Below are 18,638 nucleotides of genomic sequence, written 5' to 3'. Positions count from 1 at the left end.
GCGGTCATTCCTCCTCTAGTCACTGCTGTGGATGTACAACCTGATTGTCTGTCTCCAGGCACTGAGGTCTTCTGCAAGGGATTCCCATATGGTGATGTTGCCAACTTCCATGTCATGTTTGCGGACATCTTTGTAGCACAGAGTGGCAGTGCCAGATTACCAAACAGGCAGAGGAGACCCCCACGCATTTTCCTGGCCCCGCGACAACCTCTCAAAGTGAATGAATGAATTTATTATTTCGGTCACAGAGCAGTTCCAGCCCACATACAGTATCAAGGAAGTATTAAACATGATAGGGATGCATTTGAATTTGCAATTAGGTGTAACAGGGACAATACAGATATAGCAACAGTTAAATATATATATAAATTAAAACTTAGGTAAAGGTAAAGGGACTCCTGACCATTAGGTCCAGTCGTGGATGACTCTGGGGTTGCGGCGCTCATCTCGCTTTACTGGCCGAGGGAGCCGGCATACAGCTTCCGGGTCATGTGGCCAGCATGGCTAAGCCGCTTCTGACGAACCAGAGCAGCGCATGGAAACGCCGTTTACCTTCCTGCCAGAGCAATACCTATTTATCTACTTGCACTTTGATGTGCTTTTGAACTGCTAGGTTGGCAGGAGCAGGGACCGAGCAACGGGAGCTCACCGCGTTGCGGGGATTCAAACCGCCTATATTCTAATCGGCAAGTCCTAGGCTCTGTGGTTTAACCCACAGCGCCACCCATGTCCCTAATGCAGATATAGCAACAGATTATATCTATCTATCTATCTATCTATCTTAGTCACTAACATATAACCTAAAATTATCACCGCTCAAAGCAATACTGATTTGATCTTGTGGGCTGGTGAAATCAAAAACGTATTAGGAGATCATTTGCGGGCTCCCCCCCCCCCCAATTTTGACTGCCTAGGGGCCTCCACAGGGTTTAATTTGGCACTGCAGTGGGTCTGCCAACAGGCCAGGTGCTTAAAACCAATTCCCCATAGAGCACATCCTTGGGGATCCTGTCCTCTTCCACTCTGTGGACATGGCCCAGCTAGCGTGGAAGTTGTGAATTTTAACACATACATATCGCAGCAAAAGCTCTAATCACATTACCGTATTTTTTGCTCCATAAGACACACTTTCTTCCTCATAAAAAGTAAGGGGAAATGTCTGTGCCTCTTATGGAGCAAATGCATGGTCCCTGGAGCCAAATTGCCCAGGGGAGAAAAGCAGATCATGCTTTTTTTTTTTTTTTAAGAAAGAGGGAAGGGGGTGTTGAAATGAAGCCGCTGAGCAGCTGATCGGCAAGTGATCAGGAGGGAGATAAGGGACTCTAGCGATAAAGGAGGCTGCCTGGGAGGGGGGAGGTAAAAGTACATGGATCCTCAGGATTTTTGCATTGGGTCACCCCAAATTCACCATCAGATCGCATAGCATGTCCATGGCTACAGCCTGCACCCAAAAATCACGCATCCGCTGTTTCATGGAGCCGCAATGGCGCAAAAACGTGGTTACAGAGCACGGATCCACATGGATCCTCAGGACTTTCACATTGGGCTACCCCAAACTCACTGTCAAATCACATGTCTGTGGCCACAGCATGAACCACAAAAATCATACATCCACTGTTTCATTCAGAATATTTTTTTTTCTTGTTTTCCTCCTCTAAAAACTAGGTGCGTCTTATGAAGCGAAAAATACGGTATATGCATTGGTTTCTAAGGTGCCCTAAGACTTGTTGTCAGGTTTTCTGAAAAGGCTAGGTTACAGTGCTCACTTTTGGGTGGGGGAGAAAGTCCTTCTGTCCTCGGTGCCTAGGACTGAGTCAAATCAAAGTCACCACTCTGGGATTCACCAAAACGCTGCGATTGCCTTCCCAGCCCCTGTCATTTCCACCGCTCCCCCGTCCAGACTTTCCCCTTTAAAAAGCAGGGAGCTCAGACATCTGCAATCCCTCTTGCAAATCCTTGTGTCACTGTGACCTGGACTGGGTGTCCATAGTGCTCAGAGGACATCACTTGTATGAGTAGACACCTAATGGGCTGTTTCACGGTGACACAGGCAGGATAATCGTTTTCGAGCTTTGCCGCTGAGGTTGCTTTGTTCCTCTGCTGCTTCTGTTCCCTGACATTCAGAGAGCTGTTTTGCTCCATGTGACTGCAGTTTCTTGGTCAGTGTGGCTGCAGGCTCAGCGAATGCATCTGGGCTGCGTTTTGCAGGATGAGATGGAAGTATGTGAAATGTAACTGATATGCTTTTGTGCCTAATTGAACCATTACGTGTAGTGCTGTATATAAGGAAACCATAACGAGCTGGTCTACAGCAGAGGAAGCGGTCTACAACAGAAATCCTTACGCCAAAGAATAAACGGACATAAATCGGACATCAGGAATCACAAGACAGAGAAACCAGTAGGAGAACACTTCAATCTCCCAGGACATTCTATACAAGATCTCAAAGTAGCTGTTCTATTACAAAGGAATTTCAGAAATAGACTGGAAAGAGAAGCTGCTGAATTGCAACTTATTACCAAACTTAAAACCATGGAGAGACCTGGTCTGAACAAAGACATTGGATTCTTATGACAAAGCCATTTTTCACCTTCTCACCCCTTGCTTTTTCCTGTAAGACCTATTGCAGTCGTTAAGAGTCGTCAACAGGCTCATCACAGCTATCTGCCAATCACCCATTCCCACCACCCTCCTGAGTAATACCCCTCCCCACCTTCTCACTATATAGAAGGGTCTGGTGACTTCTGTTTCAGTGTATCTGAAGAAGTGTGCATGCACACGAAAGCTCATACCAAGAACTAACTTAGTTGGTCTTTAAGGTGCTACTGGAAGGAATTTTTTTATTTTGTTTTGACTATGGCAGACCAACACGGCTACCTACCTGTAACAGAAATCCTGTTTGTCAGGATACCTGATAATGGTCACTGATTGCGTTACCTGGGGGGGTTAATGGGGTTAATACATTTAGTTCCTGACTCCAGGTCACAGGCTCACCCTATTCAAACACAAATACTCCCTTAAGACAGGATTTGTAAGCAAAAGACAATGGGGAGGCTCTCCACTATTTTTCTCCCTTGCTGCAGAGGAATGTTTGAGGTCACTGGGAGAGTCAAAATGACTTCAGAATTGCTTTTCTTACTCTTTCAGACACGTGGTTTTTATACTTATGTATGTGTTTGCCTTGTACATTTATGAACATTTAATTTGTTGCGACGTCTCGGATAATCCAGGAACAAGGGTTGAAGTTGGTACGAAAATCGTATTACAAACCTGTAAGGTTATATCATATTACAAAATCTGGAAGTAGGAAATGTGGAGTGATGGGAACGTACAGTCATATGTGGTGGGATTGTCCGTTAGTTAATGAATTCTGGAAACAGATTGGTATAGAAATATTTTCTATTTTTACATCTATTTTACATCTATATTACATCTATTTTAACATCCATGCCGACACGGCCTTACAAGGGGCCGCTCGGGACTTTGTGGAAAGCATGGCCTCCATGGGGTTGTCCCTGAATAAGTCTGGCCCAACCCATAGCCGTGGACATGCCTTGGACCTGGTGTTTACCTCTATGGATGTTGGTGATCTGACACTAAGTAAAAGCGAAACGAAAGAAGTGCCATGGTCAGATCACTTCCTGGTGCAACTGGACTTCTCTGCGACCCATCCCCTCTGCAGGGAGGTGGGACCGATTCGGATGGTCCACCCCCACCACTTAATGGATCCAAATGGTTTCCAGAGAGTGGTAGGGGATGCTTTATCCCATGATGATGGCCTTTCAGCCGATTCCCTGGTGGCCCGCTGGAATGTGGAGTTAACCAGAGCTATTGACTGTTTGGCTCCGAAGCGCCCTCTCCGATTGCATGGAGCCCGGAGAGCCCCGTGGTTTTCCATGGATCTGAGGACAATGAAACAATTGTTGAGACGGCTAGAGCGCCGGGGGCGGATAACTCATTCCGAATCTGACCGGACACAGATTAGAGCTCAAAGTCGAGCCTACCAAGTGGCGATAGCGATGGCAAAGAAGAATTTCTTCACCGCCTCTATTGCATCTGCAGAAAACAGCAGCAGGAGACTTTTTCAGGTGGTTCACAATTTAGCGGAACCACCTGCGACATTGGGGCCCAGTACGGGCCACATGATCTCCTGCAATGATTTTGCAAAGTTTTTTGCAGATAAAATCGCTCAGATTCAGGAAGAAGTAGACTCCACCATGGGAGCAGGGCCGGGACGGGAGAGTGCTAGAGTCCTGTCTAGTCAAGTTGTGTGGGATCAATTCCAATCTGTTACCTCCGAGGATGTGGACAGGCTGCTTGGACGAGTGAAGCCAACCACCTGTCTCCTTGATCCTTGCCCATCCTGGCTTATAAAAGCTAGCCAGGAAGGACTGGGCGATGCGCTTCGTGGGGTGGTGAATGCTTCCCTCCGTGAGGGAGCCTTCCCAGACCCGCTGAAAGAGGCAGTTATTAAACCGCTTCTTAAAAAACCATCTTTAGATGCGGCAACGATGGCCAATTATCGCCCAGTCTCAAATCTTCCATTCTTGGGCAAGGTGATTGAGCGAGCGGTTGCTGAACAACTCCAGGCATGCCTGGAAGAAGTGGGCCATTTGGATCCCTTCCAGTCGGGATTCAAGCCTCATCATGGGACTGAAACTGCCTTGGTCGCACTGGTTGATGATCTCCGGCGGGCTAGGGACAAAGGTGAGAGCTGTTTCCTAGTTCTGCTGGATCTCTCAGCAGCGTTTGATACCATCGACCATAACATCCTTCTGGACCGTCTTGAGGGGCTGGGAGCTGGGGGCACTGTCATACAGTGGTTCCGCTCCTTCCTCCTGGGCGGTGTTCAGAAAGTGGTGGTGGGGGATGAGTGTTCAGACCCCTGGGCTCTCACTTGTGGGGTGCCTCAGGGTTCTGTCCTCTCCCCCATGCTTTTCAACATTTACATGCAGCCACTGGGAGAGATCATCAGGAGGTTTGGGCTGGGTGTTCATCAGTATGCGAATGATACCCAGCTCTACCTCTCTTTTAAATCAGAACCAGTGAAGGCGGTGAAGGTCCTGTGTGAGTGTCTGGAAGCGGTTGGAGGATGGATGGCGGCTAACAGATTGAGGTTGAATCCTGACAAGACAGAAGTACTGTTTTGGGGGGACAGGAGGCAGGCAGGTGTGGGGGACTCCCTGGTCCTGAATGGGGTAACTGTGCCCCTGAAGGACCAGGTGCGCAGCCTGGGAGTCATTTTGGGCTCACAGCTGTCCATGGAGGCACAGGTCAAATCTGTATCCAGGGCAGCTGTTTACCAGCTCCATCTGGTACGTAGGCTGAGACCCTATCTGCCTGCAGACTGTCTCGCCAGAGTGGTGCATGCTCTAGCTATCTCTCACTTGGACTACTGCAATGCGCTCTATGTGGGGCTACCTTTGAAGGTGACCCGGAAACTACAACTAATCCAGAATGCGGCAGCTAGACAGGTGACTGAGAGCGGCCGCCGAGACCATATAACACCGGTCTTGAAAGACCTACATTGGCTCCCAGTACGTTTCTGAGCACAATTCAAAGTGTTGGTGCTGACCTTTAAAGCCCTAAACGGCCTCGGTCCAGTATATCTGAAGGAGCGTCTCCTCCCCCATCATTCTGCCCGGATGCTGAGGTCCATCTCTGAGGGCCTTCTGGCGATTCCCTCACTGCGAGAGGCCAAGTTACAGGGAACCAGGCAGAGGGCCTTCTCGGTAGTGGCGTCTGCCCTGTGGAACGCCCTCCCATCAGATGTCAAAGCGATAAACATCTACCTGACATTCAAAAGACATCTGAAGGCAGCCTTGTTCAGGGAAGTTTTTAATATGTGACATTTTAGTGTATCTTTCATCTTTGTTGGAAGCCGCCCAGAGTGGCTGGGGAAACCCAGCCAGATGGGAGGGGTACAAATAATAAATTATTATTATTATTATTATCGGGAATTGTGGGTAGGAAGGTGGAAATATCTAAATTAATGGTTCTTATTAGCCTGAGTAGCACCGAGTTAGAAACAAAAGAGGAATGTAAATGGGTAAAATTGATGGTAATTGAAGCTAGACAGGTTATAGCAAGTAATTGGAAAAATGCAGAAGAGCTAGGGGTGAACCAATGGAGGGGAAAATTGAAAAATATTATAATCTTAGAATATCTAACTGTGAAGATACATAAAATGAAAGGGTTTAAGGTCAGTGAGAAGGAGGAGGATTGGTTTGAGAAAATATTGAATTATTTGGGCAGGTTTGAACAATTTGGGGCCATTAAAAAGTTAAGTGTTAAGGCATATAGAACTGTACATATGGCTGATTTAAATATGTTATTATTGATTATTTATACCCAATGTATCAGCCGCCTGGGGGTTTTCACTGTTTGTGTTTTGGTTGTTGGTAAAAAAAAAAGAAAAAGAAAAAAAAAGAACATTTAATTTATATTTGAGACCTTAGAATTCTTAAAACAATCTCTTTGCATTTTTCAAGCAAGGAAAAAGGTAAACACCCTCCCTGTTGTGACTAAGGGGACAGAAGCTTTGTGGGGCCAGGGGAAGACCTCAAGGGTGCCATTGCACCCATGGGTGCCATGTGGCTAGTCCCTGCATTGGAGGGTGTATGACCCCTCCTCCTCTGATATATAACACCTCCTAGTTTTAGGAGAGGCACCCTGCCCATTCTAGTGTCGGTCCCCACATCTTGGTAGCCGTTTGGGCATTTTTCTTTTTGTTCTGCAATTGTCTCATTTTCTCTAAAAATGTTTTTCTCTTTAGGGGGAACACGGCAAGAGAGGAAGGAATGGGTTTGCTGGACCAATAGGACCCCCCGGACACCCAGGACAAGAGGTGCTCAAAAAAGTCTCACCTTTACCTAGGAAATGAGAGTGGAAACGGGTGGCCTTCGGTCATCTTTGATAATATGTTGCCCTGAGCAAGGCCGAAATTTGGAGCCTCCTAATGGATCTTCTCAATTATGGATCCTCTCAATTTTGTCTTCCCCCCCCCCCAAGCTTGGTGTCCTGGGAGGGGGGAACCACCTGCACCCCACCCTGAAGTCTGGTGGAAGAGTCAAGGTCCATAGCTCAGAGACGGGGCACTTGCTTTCCTGCAGAAGGTGCCAGAATCAATCCCTGGCGTCTCTCGGTAGGGCTGGGAATGTCCCCTCTGAACCCTGGAGATCTGCTGACACCAGATGAAGATCAGTGATAGGGACACTTTGGCCCTCCAGATATGGACTACAACTCCCATCATCTCTGGCTGCTGGCCATAGTGACCATGGCTGATGGGAGTTGGAGTCCAGCAACATCTTCAACATGTTCCTCCTCCTGATACCGGTGGGCCAATTGTCTTGACGTAGTAGAAGGCCTTTGTGTCCAGATGGTCTCTCAGAGGAACTCTTAGTCCTTTGTGGTGCAACTGGGGGGAATTCAGCCCAAGACTCTGAACCTGATCACTGGCAGAGCGTTCATGGGTTGTTTTCCAGTATACCTGAAGGAGCGTCTCCACCCCCATCGTTCTGCCCGGACACTGAGGTCCAGTGCCGAGGGCCTTCTGTTTGTTTGTTTTTTGGTTTTTTTAAAATAATATTTATTACTTTTAAACCTTACAAAAAAGAAGAAAAAGAAAAGAAAAAAAAGGAAGAAACAAAAGAAAGAAAAAACAATACAATACAATATATAAACAGTACACAACGCAACATTAACACATTAGACTAAACAAAACAGAGCAAAAACAATTTAAAAACATACATCATACCATTTCAATGCCTTATCTTTCATTCCCTCTCACCTCCCTTTTTGTATTCCACTTCTATTAATTGTTTCAGCAATTCCTTTCCATCTTTCTCTCTTTTCTGTCATATAATTATCTTAACTTATTTTAACCTTATTTTCCATTAATACTATAATGCTTATTTATGCTTAACTCCTTATAACATTTCTACTAAAGCCATATAATTTCATTCCAACATTTTTCTGACACTCATTAATTTTACAGTATTTATATAAATAAACTTTAAACTTTTTCCAATCTTCTTCCACCGTCTCTTCTCCCTGGTCTCGGATTCTGCCAGTCATTTCCGTCAATTCCATATAGTCCATCAACCTGGTGATCTTCTGTCCGAGGCTCTTAACTCTTTTCCAAGTCCCTTCTGCAGGTCTTCTTCATATTTATACATGCACTTTACTTTGTCTTCTGCTGATCTTGTTCTTAATTTCCTTCCTTTGATGCTGAAGAGTAGATCTCGGGGAAGCTCCGACCTAGCAATGTTTTTATTCCTTCTCGACAGGTCAGCCAAATCTCCGTAGTTAAAATTAAAATCCAAAAGATATTTCAGGACGTGTTTCAAAATCCCTCCAAATCTGAAAGTCCCCACAACTCCCATCTCCTCCTGACCCAGGTCCAGGTCCCAAAGGTCAGTAAATCCCTGCATGAAGTGATCTATCTAACTTTCCTTCTCCAGTCCAAGCAGGGCTCCAATCCTCAAAATCTGACTTTTTCTGAATTCAATCATAGAAGGCAACAACTTGTAGTCATCAAATTGCCTCTGTAAGGCTGAGGCTCTCTCCCTCTCCACTTGTATTACTTTAGGTTCAACAACAACAACTTTCTCCCTCGCCTTCTCCACAGTTTGCCATGTCAAAGTAGATTCATGTATCGATTCCTGAATAGTTTCTGTATAGATGTTCACTTTTTGTCCCAAATTAGTCACTTTTTGTCCCAAGTTATCAATTTTGATAGTCATCAGATCCGTCTTCTTGTGGAGCTGTTCCAATGAATCAATTATCTTACATAATGCAATCACTAAGGCTTCTTCTGTCGACATTCTTAACCTATCCAAGGTCAATCCCTGGTTCTCACGGTTTTTTATCTTGCAGCTGGAGATTCCACCAGCTCAACTCTTGTAACAATTTCAAAGGCTCCCTCTAGAGGGAAACAATTTCTATTTGTATCAGTCCTTTTAAGCACAGTTCAAGCAATAAAATTAGTTTCAATTTTCAGTTACTTTTACTCCTTTTTAAATGCAGAAGGAGACAATGGAAACAATGTATTTCTCTTATTTAACTAGCTGTCAAGATACGTTTTATTCACAGTCAATGAACTTTCCCAAAATGTCAGTCTTACTAGCAGCCCGTTTCCAGGTTCAGAGTGGTGATTTAACTTTCTTCACTCTCTCCTGCAGGCTTACGCGATCCCAAATCCCCCCCCCCCTTCTCCTGCTTCCAAGGGGGGTTTAATGATTTTAGCCGATGGAAGTTTAATCCTTTACAGAGGACTTTCCAAGACTTTAGCTTGCAAGCTCTTTGCTTCAATCTATTTACAAAAGGGGAAGGCGGACTTCCTGTTTGAAACCTCCCCGTTTCAGTACCAAATTAAGACGTTTAAAAATCCAATTTTCCATTCTACTCACGGGTAGTTGTTTACGATCAAATGGTCCACAGGAAAAAGTCAGCGCTCTCCGGCAACAGCAGTGCGGCTTCACTCCGTGAAAGAAGCAATCAATTCGAAGCACCGCGCCGCTCACCCCACGTCGCTCCGGATCCCCGAAACCGGGTCTCCCCGTGAGTAGGGGAGGCGCAAAAGGTGCCAGCTGAATCCCACGTTCACAGGCTTCTCCCGCCTGTGATTTTTAGTGGGTCTCCGCCTTCGCCATGGCGGCCAGACCCTGATTTCCAGGGAGCAAATTCCTCCCGATCAGAGGAATTCCGCCATTGTCGGAGGCGCCAACCCGGAAGTCCAGCGCCGAGGGCTTTCTGGTGGTTCCCTCACTGCGAGAAGCCAAGTTACAGGGAACCAGGCAGAGGGCCTTCTCGGTGGTGGCACCCGCCCTGTGGAACGCCCTTCCACCAGATGTCAAAGAGGAAAACAACTACCAGACTTTTAGAAGACATCTGAAGGCAGACCTCTTTAGGGAAGCTTTTAATGTTTAATAGACTATTGTATTTTATTTTATTTTTTCAATTTTTTTTTAATTGATTTTCCAAAAATTTTAAACAAACAAACATACCTCTTAATTGTACTTAATCCAATCTTAGTAACATTGTTAAGTGACTTCCTCAAATCCCCCTGGCTGAATTTCAGTGTATATCATTGTAACAGTTTTCCAAAACCAATTTTAATATTCAGTTAGAAGCCACCCAGAGTGGCTGGGGGAACCCAGCCAGATGGGCGCATGGTATAAATTATTATTATTATTATTATTATTATTATTATTATTATTAGGATAAAAAGGGAAGAACTATGTATGCTGCCTTAAGGAAAAGTTGTCAAACAAATGTAGGGAACAAACAAACAAACTCTGTGTATTTGGATGTCTAGTTAAACCCCATTGCATTACAAATACGAACAACAGAGTTCCTTGTCTTGGTAAGGAAAAAGGTTTTTTCATCTATTTCCCCCAACTCTTTGTTGCTTCTCAGGGGATGTCTGGTGTCCCTGGGATCAAGGGCAGCAAGGTGAGTTATCCCTCAGTCCAGTGGCGTAGCGTGGGTTGTCAGCACCCGGGGCAAGGCAAGTAATTTGCGCCCCCTAACCCGTGGATTTGCGCCCCCTAACCCATGGATTTGCCCTAACCCCAGATGTTGCGCCCGGTGCGGCCGGCCCCCCCTGCACCCCCCACGCTACGCCACTGCCTCAGTCCAGGATATCCATACAGCTGGGGGCAGCGGGGGCTACTGGTTTGTTTTCGTTCCTGTTTTTATTGCAACCCCCTGCTTTCTGTTTGTTTTCCAGGGTGAGGCCGGCCTTGGCAGACTGGGTCCAAGGGGACCACGGGGGCTCCCTGGGCCTCAGGTAAGATAGCCTAGTGGTTCCATCATAGAATCATAGAATCATAGAGTTGGAAGAGACCACAAGGGCCATCGAGTCCAAGCCCTTGCCAAGCAGGAAACACCATCAGAGCACTCCTGACATATGGTTGTCAAGCCTCTGCTTAAAGACCTCCAAAGAAGGAGACTCCACCACACTCCTTTGCGGATATTGGATATAAATATTGGGTCCAGCAAGCTTCCCAGCGCAGCTCCGTATCCCTGGAAGCTCTGAGCTGGCCTAGCAGAGTAAATGCAGCGGTCCTGAGTCCATGTGAGAAAGGGATAAATCAAGTCCAAAAGACAGATCGGTTCTTATCTTTAGAAGAGTTTATTTACGAGCCATAAATCAGTCTTTTTCCCATCAGAAACTTCCGCCATTCCAAAGGCATTCTTCCGTGCTTTTAAAAAGCACACAGACACAGCCTGTCCGTTGAGCTGTGTCTCTCAGCGTCTCTCGGTAGAACTGAAAGTAACTCTCACAGGCAAAGCCTGTGACGTAGGGCCCTGCTTCTGGCCCCTCCCAGATGCAGGGCACCACGGAGTTTTAACAAATTCAGCAAATTCCACTGTTGAACAGTGGTTCGACAGTGGTTCGACATCACTCGTGGTTCTTTTCACAGAAGCTTCTGCTTTGATTATAAAGGTAAAGGTAGAGTACCCCAGTCGCAGACGACTCTGGGGTTGCGGCGCTCATCTCACTTTATAGGCCGAAGGAGCCGGCGTTTGTCCACAGACAGTTTTCCCAGGTCACGTGGCTAGCATCACTAAGCTGCTTCTGGCAAAACCAGAGCAGCGCACGGAAACGCCGTTTACCTTCCCACAGGTAAAGGTAAAGGGACCCCTGACCATTAGGTCCAGTCGTGACCAACTCTGGGGTTGCAGCGCTCATCTCGCTTTACTGGCCGAGGGAGCCGGCGTACAGCTTCCGGGTCATGTGGCCAGCATGACTAAGCCGCTTCTGGCGAACCAGAGCAGTGCACGGAAACGCCGTTTACCTTCCCGCCGGAGCAGTACCTATTTATCTACTTGCACTTTGCATGCTTTCGAACTGCTAAGTTGGCAGGAGCAGGGATCGAGCAATGGGAGCTCACCCTGTCGCGGGGATTTGAACCGCCGACCTTCTGATCGGCAAGTCCTAGGCTCTGTGGTTTAACCCACAGCACCACACCGCGTCCCCTTCCCGCCAGAGCGGTACCTATTTATCTACTCACACTTTTTGACGTGCTTTTGAACTGCTAGGTGGGCAGGAGCAGGGACCAAGCAACAGGAGCTGACCCCGTCGCGGGGATTTGAACCGCTGACCTTCCAATCGGCAAGCCCAAGACGCTCAGTGGTTTAGACCACAATGCCACCCGTTTCCCCGCTTTGAATATAGTTATCATCATCATCATCATCATCATTATTTTCCCCAGAACCAAGACTCAAGGCAGCTCAGAAAAATTAAAACAATCATGTGTAAAACACAGATTGTTAAAAATATGCAAGATAAAAGACAAAAGGTAATTAAACTGCAATAGAATGACACGCACACACCCCCCACTCGGCAATGCAGGAATCACAGCAAAATAATCCCTGATAGATTGCCATCCAAACTCAGTTTAAACACCTCCAATGGCGAAGAGTCCACCACCTTCTGAGGGAGTCTGTTCCGCTGTCAAACAGCGCTAATAATAATAATAATAATAATAATAATAATAATAATAATAATTTTATTTATATCCCGCCCTCCCCAGCCAAAGCCGGGCTCAGAGCGGCTAACAACAGTAAAAATAACACAGTTTACATAAAATTACAGTCAATTAATTGAAATACATTATAAAATCAGTTCAGAATCAAATTAATGGCAACCATTGGGCTAGAGTTCTATGAGGATTACCAAAAGAGGGGGTCAGACTGCGCCTTGGCCAAAGGCCAGGCGGAACAGCTCTGTCTTGCAGGCCCTGCGGAAAGACGTCAAGTCCCGCAGGGCCCTAGTCTCTTGTGACAAAGCGTTCCACCATATCAGGGCCACTTACTATAGAATATATTTAAACCACACCCAATCTAAACCACAGGATGGGAATTGCAGTTTCTTGCTCATAGAGCTACCATTCCAAGCACCCTTAATCCCAGGATTCTTTGGGAGAAGTCATTTGCTTTAAATGGGCGTCAGGTGTGATTTAAATGTATGCTGTGGTTCTGCCCACAGACGGTTCGTCCTGATGTTTAGTCGGAATCTCCTTGCTCATAATTTTGAACCCATTGGTTCGCGTCCTCCCCCTGGAGCAGCAGAAAACAGGCTTGCTCCATCTTCCATGTGACTGTCAGGAGATTAGAATACACTCGAGTAGGACCCTGGCAGAGACACACGCCTGACTCGCATGTTCTCTCCCTCCGGGTCGATCGTTCGGGAGCTTCAGAAGCTTTCTTCAGCCCGAACATCATAGCGACCAATGCCAAGCGACACCGGCACACTTAGGGATCCGCAGAGTTTGCGCACCTTGCGTGACAGACCTCAGCAACTCAGCATTTTGGCTAATCTACTTTATTTACATATACACACACGCGGAGCACTGCAACATGGCTCCCTCTCTCTCTAGCATCAGACAGCAAAGAGAAAAAGAATAAAGGACAATAGTCCCACTTCAAGGAACACAGTAACACGAACATCCTGTCTCCATCACTTCCCACTTTGTGGATGTTAAGTTGTGGGTGAACATATCAGACGACACAGCGATTCTTCAAACAGCTCTTGTTTATTCACAGGCCAGGCCAGAACTGAACTGAAGGGTTCAGTCAGCCTGCTTATATAGAGCTCCAGTACAACGCAACTGTAACAACTTTCTAAAACTATCCAATCACTGAACGTCACTTTCGATCCCTTATTTGCATAACTATCTACAGTATCCCCCTGCTGGGCCAGGGTGAGAACTTCAGTACATAGCAGTGGAGTCAAAACACATACTGTCATGTGAAAGACAACAATCTCATGACTGCAATCATAGATCAGGAATTCTAACAGTGACAACCCTTCAGATGTTATGTTTGAAGATGGCTATCATAGCAAGTCTCAGTGTTCTCTTGTCCAGGCTAAACATAACCCAGCTCCCTCAAACGTTCCTCATAATTTAGCCCTGAACTTCATTGAAATATGCATGAAGAACTAAGCTCCCCCCCGCCCATGTCTTTGCTCAGAGCAAAGCTGCTAAGCAGTCGACACAAAGCCAGGTGCAAGTATTTGATACGTACAAGCAAACATCTGGCCCTCTCTTGACACTTAGCTTGTAAATGGCACAGTAAAGGCTAATGGGGAAAAGACAGGTGTGCCCAGATGAATTCTAGGCAGATTTTATGGCTGGATCAATGCACCTAAGGGGAAAAGTTACAGGTGTGTGGAAACTGCAGGACTGGAATGTGGATTTTGGATACCTTGTTTGGTCTGCCCTGGTCGGAGGAGGTTTGCATTGTGTGATTTCAGTTCTAGCCTGGAAGGAAGCTCATTGCAGGGAGCAAGGACAGGCATGGCATTGCCCTGTAGGAAGGATGGACAACCTGTGGGCCTTTGTATAATTTCGGGAGGGGGCAGCCCAGAGGGAGAGAGCCAGGGTACAGCCATAACAGATGAAGCAGTGGAACAAGGAGGGTTCAGGTGATGGCGGGTTGGGGGGAGAGAAGGAGGAGGGAGCGATGAGGGGTGAAAGAGGGGCGTCAGAGAGAAAGAGAAAGAGAGGAGTGAAGGCTGGAAAAGGCACCTCTGGAGGAATACCGGTGTAACTTCTTTTTAACAGGGTGAAGAAGGAATTGTGGGAGTTCGTGGTCCCGTTGGCATGATGGTAAGTGCAAGCTAAGCGTGGCATGAAATTCAAGATCTGGTTTTTGGTCTCAATCACCCACACACACACACATTTGAGAACCTCTAAAGTTTCTCTGTTGCTGAAAATATGGTTGAGTTAAATTTACGTCCCAGAATTTCAGGGTGGTGGGAGATTCATTGGAATCTCTGCAGAACTTAAGTCCTGATTCTGCCTGGTCTCCTTTGCCCACTTTGCCATAGTTGCTATAGCACAAGTCTTCATGTTCTGCTAAGCTTTCGCCCTTGTTGGAGCAACGTCTGTTCCCCCTATGGAGCTGTCCTATGTGCTGAAGGTCTAGATAATAAGTACCTCAAACTAAAGTCCCATCACTATGATAATGGACACCTTGGTGGAATTCCACTTGGGTATTCCTCACATTCCTATGCTGATGTAGCAAAAACGGATTCCGCTTGCAGCCTTGATCTACTTCTATCTCAGACACCTTTGAGAGAGCTCACTCTTTGTAATTCCTGCTTTTGTAATGAACACTTCTCTGCATATTTACAGGGACAGAATGGCCTTTCGGGGCCGAAAGGGGAGAAGGTAAGTAGCCAAATGTTGAATATATATGTTGAGCATCCTCAATATTTCCAGACCTGGTACCATTGTTTAACCCAAGCATGCATTTGGGGGCCCTGCTTCTCTGGGGAAAGAGGGTTTCAATGTTGGGGTCTACTACAGAGAGAGACCCAGTTACTGATTCCCCACTATCTGTGCTCCACTTTTCAAAGGTGAGACACGGGTGAAGGGCCTCATATGATTATTATGGTGTCCACACAGGTTCAAAAGGCAAGAGGTAGTCCTTTAAGCACTGGGGTCCCAAGCTGTATATAGGGCTTCAAAGGTCAAGAACTGCAGTTTCAATTGATCCCAGAAACTACTATGCAGCCAGGGGGATCAGGTCAGAACTGGATTTACATGTTCAAAGCTTCCTGTCTTTCACGTTACGCACCAACTGCACCCCCCAATTTTCTGCAGCCACCCCAAGTACAATGCATTGCATTAATCCAGCCTAGAGATTATCATAGTATAGAGAACTGAAACAGAGCTACCCATGTCCAGATAAGGTCAACCTGGGTCACCGGTCAAAGTTTATAGAAGGTGCTAAGTGCCATGTAGCCTCCAATGTCAACGTTGGATCCAAGAGCGCCCCCCAAATCGTGCAACTTATATTTTGGGGGGATGGGTAGTGTGACCCTATCCATAACAAAACCCATCCCACTCATCTAGTGAGGGGGAACCACTCGATGGGAGTGTCTCAGTCTTGTCTGTGTTGACTTTCAGTTTCTTATATACCTTCCTGCAATCCTGGCAAGGACTCTGCACAGCTTCCAGTTCCCACAAGGCAGGTGGCGCCACCTATCCCATAAAAAGTAGTCCCCATCACCTTGGCTATGTGGCCAGTCCTATCTGCCTTGTCTCTTCCCAGCTCAGATTGTGTCTTCCATGGCTAAGATGTGGTCCCTATTCTTGGGAAGACAGCAGTGCTCACTGAGAGAGCCAGTGTGGTATAGTGGTTAAGAGCAGTAGACTCGTAATCTGGGGAACCGGGTTCACGTCTCCGCTCCTCCACATGCAGCTGCTGGGTGACCTTGGGCCAGTCACACTTCTCTGAAGTCTCTGAGCCCCACTCACCTCACTGAGTGTTTGTTGTGGGGGAGGAAGGGAAAGGAGAATGTTAGCAGCTTTGAGACTCCTTCGGGTAGTGATAAAGCGGGGTATCAAATCCAAACTACTACTACTACTGCTACTACTATTCTTCTTCTTCTTCTTCTTCTTCTTCTTCTTCTTCTTCTTCTTCTTCTTCTTCTTCTTCACTGAAGCAAAGAAAAGTCATTCATGTTTGCCTGTGGACATTCCCCAGTCACTGGCCACTGTGCTCCCATGGTATGACAACGGTGGACTCTCTCTTTAAGAATTGGCCAAGGGATTTGGCAATGTGATAGTATTAATGAGGTATTCCTTTGTTTTCATTTACACTCCTCCTCCTTAGGGCGATGTTGGATTTCCTGGGGCCAAAGGAGAAAGGGTAAGCAATGTTTAAAGAGGTCAACACAGTCACCTCCAGGCTTGACTACTGTAATTCGCTCTACGTGGGGCTGCCCTTGAAGCTGTCCCAGAAACTCCAGCGGGTGCAGAATGCTGCAGCGAGGCTCCTCACGGGGTCTCTGCCATGGGAGCATATTCACCCAGTGCTTTTCCAGCTGCACTGGCTCCCGGTGGAGTACAGGGTCAGATTTAAGGTGCTGGTTTTGACCTTTAAAGCCCTTCACGGCCTAGGACCCTCGTACCTACGGGACTGCCTCTCCCAGTATGCCCCATGGAGAGCCTCAAGGTCCATAAATAGCAACACCCTAGGGGTCCCGAGCCCTAAGGAAGTTAGATTAGCTTCAACCAGAGCCAGGGCCTTTTCAACACTGGCTCCGGCCTGGTGGAACGCTCTGCCTCATGAGACCAGGGCCTTGCAGGATCTGATTTCTTTCCGCAGGGCCTGTAAGACAGAGCTGTTCCACCTGGCCTTTGGCTTGGAGCCAAACTGATTCCCTTACCCTCTTTCTTTTTTCTTTCTTTTTTCTCCTCCTGTGATGAGGCTGCGTTTTAATATTTCAATATTTTAATGTTGTGTTTTAATTTTGTTTTAAAGTTGTATTCATTCAACTTGTTTTTATTATTGCTTGTTAGCCACCCTGACTGGGGAGGGCGGGGTATAAATAAATATTATTATTATTATTATTATTATTAACACTGCAGGTGTCAGGGAACTGCTATCAGTGCCGGAGGGAGAGAGCAAAATCCAGAGGGATTCCAGAGAGCGTCCTGGGATTGGGAGAAGCAGCCCATCTTCTGGGGAAGAGAATCAGCATAGCACCAGTGGAGAAGGGGGGCAGATGGGGGAAGCGGCGAGGCGGTCCCATGACTCCTTGCCGGGGACCAGCGGGGAGAGTAGGGGTCCTCCGCTGCCCACACCCTCCCTGCGCAGAAGGCTTCCGCACAGGAGACTAGGCGTCAAAGAGCTTCTTTGCTGGAAGAAGTTTAAGAAACGCCCACTGACGGATTCTGCCAGCGAATGAGGCAGCCACGGGTGAGTGGCTGTCCGGACAGAAAAGGTTCACTCAGGCAACCCAGCCAGGTGTTTGCACTGGCTTACGCATGAGCAACCATCTTTCCCATTGGTCTTAGTGGTTCGTTGCGCCAGGGCGCTGGCCTCTCAGGGGCGCCCCAGGGAGTGGGGGAGCTGCGCGAATTTGCCAGCAGCCTCCCCTTTCCCTGAACGCCCGCCAGCTGTGCCCCATCAACCATATGGCTGGCGGGCATGCAGCTTGCCTCCCAAGCCTCCGCAGGAGGAGAGTGATCCCCTCAGAGGCTTGGGGAAAGGTCGACAACTCTGGGAAATGTGGGGGTGAGGGCCTGAGGGATCTTTGCACCACAGCACCGGATAGGCTGAAGATGGCCATGGTTGGAAGGAAACTTCTAGTTTCAGCTATGCAGGAATAACATCTAAATCAGGCATAGGCAAACTCGGCCCTCCAAATGTTTTGAGAGAATTCTCATCATCCCTGACCACTGGTCCTGTTAGCTAGGGATGATGGGAGTTGTAGTTCCAAAACATCTGGAGGGCCGAGTTTGCCTGTGCCTGAGTATTTATTTATTTATTTATTTATTTATACCTCGCCCATCTGGCTAGGTTTCCCCAGCCACTCTGGGCAGCCTCCAACAGAATATTAAAATACAATAGTCTATTAAACATTAAAAGCTTCCCTAAACAAGGCTGCCTTCAGATGTCTTCTAAAAGTCTGGTAGTTGTTTTTCTCTTTGACATCTGCTGGGAGGGCATTCCACAGGGCGAGTGCCACTACCAAGAAGGCCCTCTGCCTGGTTCCCTGTAACTTCGCTTCTTGCAGCGAGGGAACCGCCAGAAGGCCCTTGGCACTGGACCTCAGGGGGGTGGAGACGCTCCTTCAGGTATACTGGACCAAGGCCATTTAGGGCTTTCAA

At 47.1% G+C, this 18,638-nt stretch overlaps 1 protein-coding gene across 1 annotated transcript in view; it reads left to right on the top strand.

Moving 5' to 3' along the window:
* Positions 1–18,638, top strand: part of LOC309351654 (uncharacterized protein) — a 246,190-nt gene that overhangs the window by 169,811 nt on the left and 57,741 nt on the right. The window contains exons 66-71 of the mRNA XM_081879440.1: positions 6,776–6,847; positions 10,420–10,455; positions 10,733–10,792; positions 14,577–14,621; positions 15,150–15,185; positions 16,636–16,671. Of these exons, the coding sequence (XP_081735566.1) occupies positions 6,776–6,847; positions 10,420–10,455; positions 10,733–10,792; positions 14,577–14,621; positions 15,150–15,185; positions 16,636–16,671 (285 nt within the window). The remainder of the gene's footprint in view (positions 1–6,775; positions 6,848–10,419; positions 10,456–10,732; positions 10,793–14,576; positions 14,622–15,149; positions 15,186–16,635; positions 16,672–18,638) is intronic.

The sequence above is a fragment of the Podarcis erhardii genome (genome assembly GCF_964252035.2).
Source record: "Podarcis erhardii genome assembly, chromosome: 10".
Classification (NCBI taxonomy): domain Eukaryota; kingdom Metazoa; phylum Chordata; class Lepidosauria; order Squamata; family Lacertidae; genus Podarcis; species Podarcis erhardii.
This window is presented reverse-complemented; position numbering and strand designations above follow the sequence as displayed.